The sequence below is a fragment of the Limulus polyphemus genome, unplaced genomic scaffold (genome assembly GCF_000517525.1).
Source record: "Limulus polyphemus unplaced genomic scaffold, Limulus_polyphemus-2.1.2 Scaffold10543, whole genome shotgun sequence".
Taxonomy (NCBI): domain Eukaryota; kingdom Metazoa; phylum Arthropoda; class Merostomata; order Xiphosura; family Limulidae; genus Limulus; species Limulus polyphemus.
This window is the reverse complement of record NW_013676153.1, coordinates 8526-10387: the sequence shown is the minus strand read 5'-3', so window position 1 is coordinate 10387 and position 1862 is coordinate 8526. Positions and strand designations below refer to the sequence as shown.

The window sequence follows — 1862 nt, the reverse complement described above, 5'->3', positions numbered from 1 at the left end:
AATTTCAAGCAGACTAAAGACACAACCTACCTCATTGAAATCTTGATTCAAAAGAAAGAAATGGCGCTAGGTAAGTTAGAAAGGCTGAGAAAACCACTACGGGACATTCTGAGCTTCTGATTGGTTATTCATGTCATATATAGAAGTAAGTGTATATAAGGGATCATTACCAAAAATGGAAAGAGGTGAGCGGGGTTACCACTATGTTTGATTTATTACGTGAGCAATATATTAGCAAATAGAAAAGATAAGACCTTCTGATTTTATATTCTAGCTTGTCAATATCTGTAATTTGAGTTTCTAATTTGTACAAAACTACAGACTTACTATTTTGACTTCACAAATGTCTAATTTGAACCAGTGCTGCATTCAACATACCATGTGACACACAAAAATCAATGTTTATCTATATTTTTAATATTTACTTTTAAATCAGCAAATTGAAAAATGTATAGTTCTAAAACTTGAATTATAATCTACAGTTTGTTACCAAACTTAGGAAATGGCAGTTCAATAAAATTTGAATGCGAAACAACAAACGAGATCACACGGCCTTTCACCTGTGATCCATATCGAAAGGGTTAACAAAACTAAAGATAGCAACTTCTGTCACAAAAGTTCTTAAACTTTGTTTATTATGTAGTTTTTAGATCATTGTCATTTTAAAGTTATTCATTTTAGCTAATTACTAAGTAATAGAAGTGCATTTACACGTCAGAGTTCACCAACGGATGAATCAATGTATTGAAATCATTATAAATTAAACTGATATACTGAATTAGCTGTATTCATTAATTTGTTTGTTTGTAGGTAACTTGCTTTGATCAAAAGTTAATGGTACTTTGATTTGTATATTGATTAATTATATTTATTTGGTCCTATTGCTTTTCAATTCAGTAGTTTGTAGCATTGTTAACAATAGAATGATATGATAAAGAAATCTTTAAATATCTGTAACATATTTTACTTTAGTATCAGAGTTTTCCTACCACAAAAAATGGTTTTAAAGTTGGGATGAAATTGGAGGGAATTGATCCTCGTCACCCATCCATGATCTGTGTTCTCACCATTGCTGAAGTCTCTGGTTTTCGGCTGAGGTTGCATTTTGATGGCTACTCAGACTGCTATGACTTCTGGGTGAATGCTGACTCTCCAGACATTTTCCCAGTTGGCTGGTGTGAGAGGACAGGACACAAGTTGAACCCTCCCAAAGGTAAGTGAATATGACAGTCTGTTGACTCCATCCCTATAAGGTAAGGTTATACAACTCGTGTGAATGCCGACTGTCTGAATATTTTCCCAGTTGGTTGGTGTGAGAGGATATGACACAAGCTGCACCCTCCTAAAGGTAAGTGAATATGACGGTCTGTTGACTCCATCCCTATAAGGTAAGGTAATACAGTAGATTAATGGTTACATCCACAAAAGAAAAATAACACACAGTAGGATATTCACTGCTCTCTTTAAATGTTAAGAAATTGTTCGATAATCTTATAATTATGGTAATACAACTGCAGCATCTAAAATTGAAAAAGTAACAACAAAAAGATCTGAGTAAGGAAGTATTGCATGTTACTGAATAAGTTTCTTCTGTGTAAAGATAAATACCAAACCATAGTTGGAAGTTTATCATTACCATTACATTTATAATTTACCAGATAGACTGTATGTTTTTACATTTGTAACTTACCAGATAGACCATATGTTTTTACATTTGTAATTTACCAGATAGACTGTACGTTTTACATTTGTAATTTACCAGATAGACCATATGTTTTTACATTTGTAATTTACCAGATAGACCATATGTTTTTACATTTGTAATTTACCAGATAGACCATATGTTTTTACATTTGTAATTT

General features: G+C 32.3%; 1 protein-coding gene across 1 annotated transcript in view; it reads left to right on the top strand.

Annotated features, from left to right (window-relative positions):
* LOC106476425 (lethal(3)malignant brain tumor-like protein 1) overlaps positions 1-1862 on the top strand; it is a 13687-nt gene that overhangs the window by 6996 nt on the left and 4829 nt on the right. The window contains exon 4 of the mRNA XM_022380299.1: positions 973-1213. Coding sequence (XP_022236007.1) covers positions 973-1213 — 241 coding nt within the window. The remainder of the gene's footprint in view (positions 1-972; positions 1214-1862) is intronic.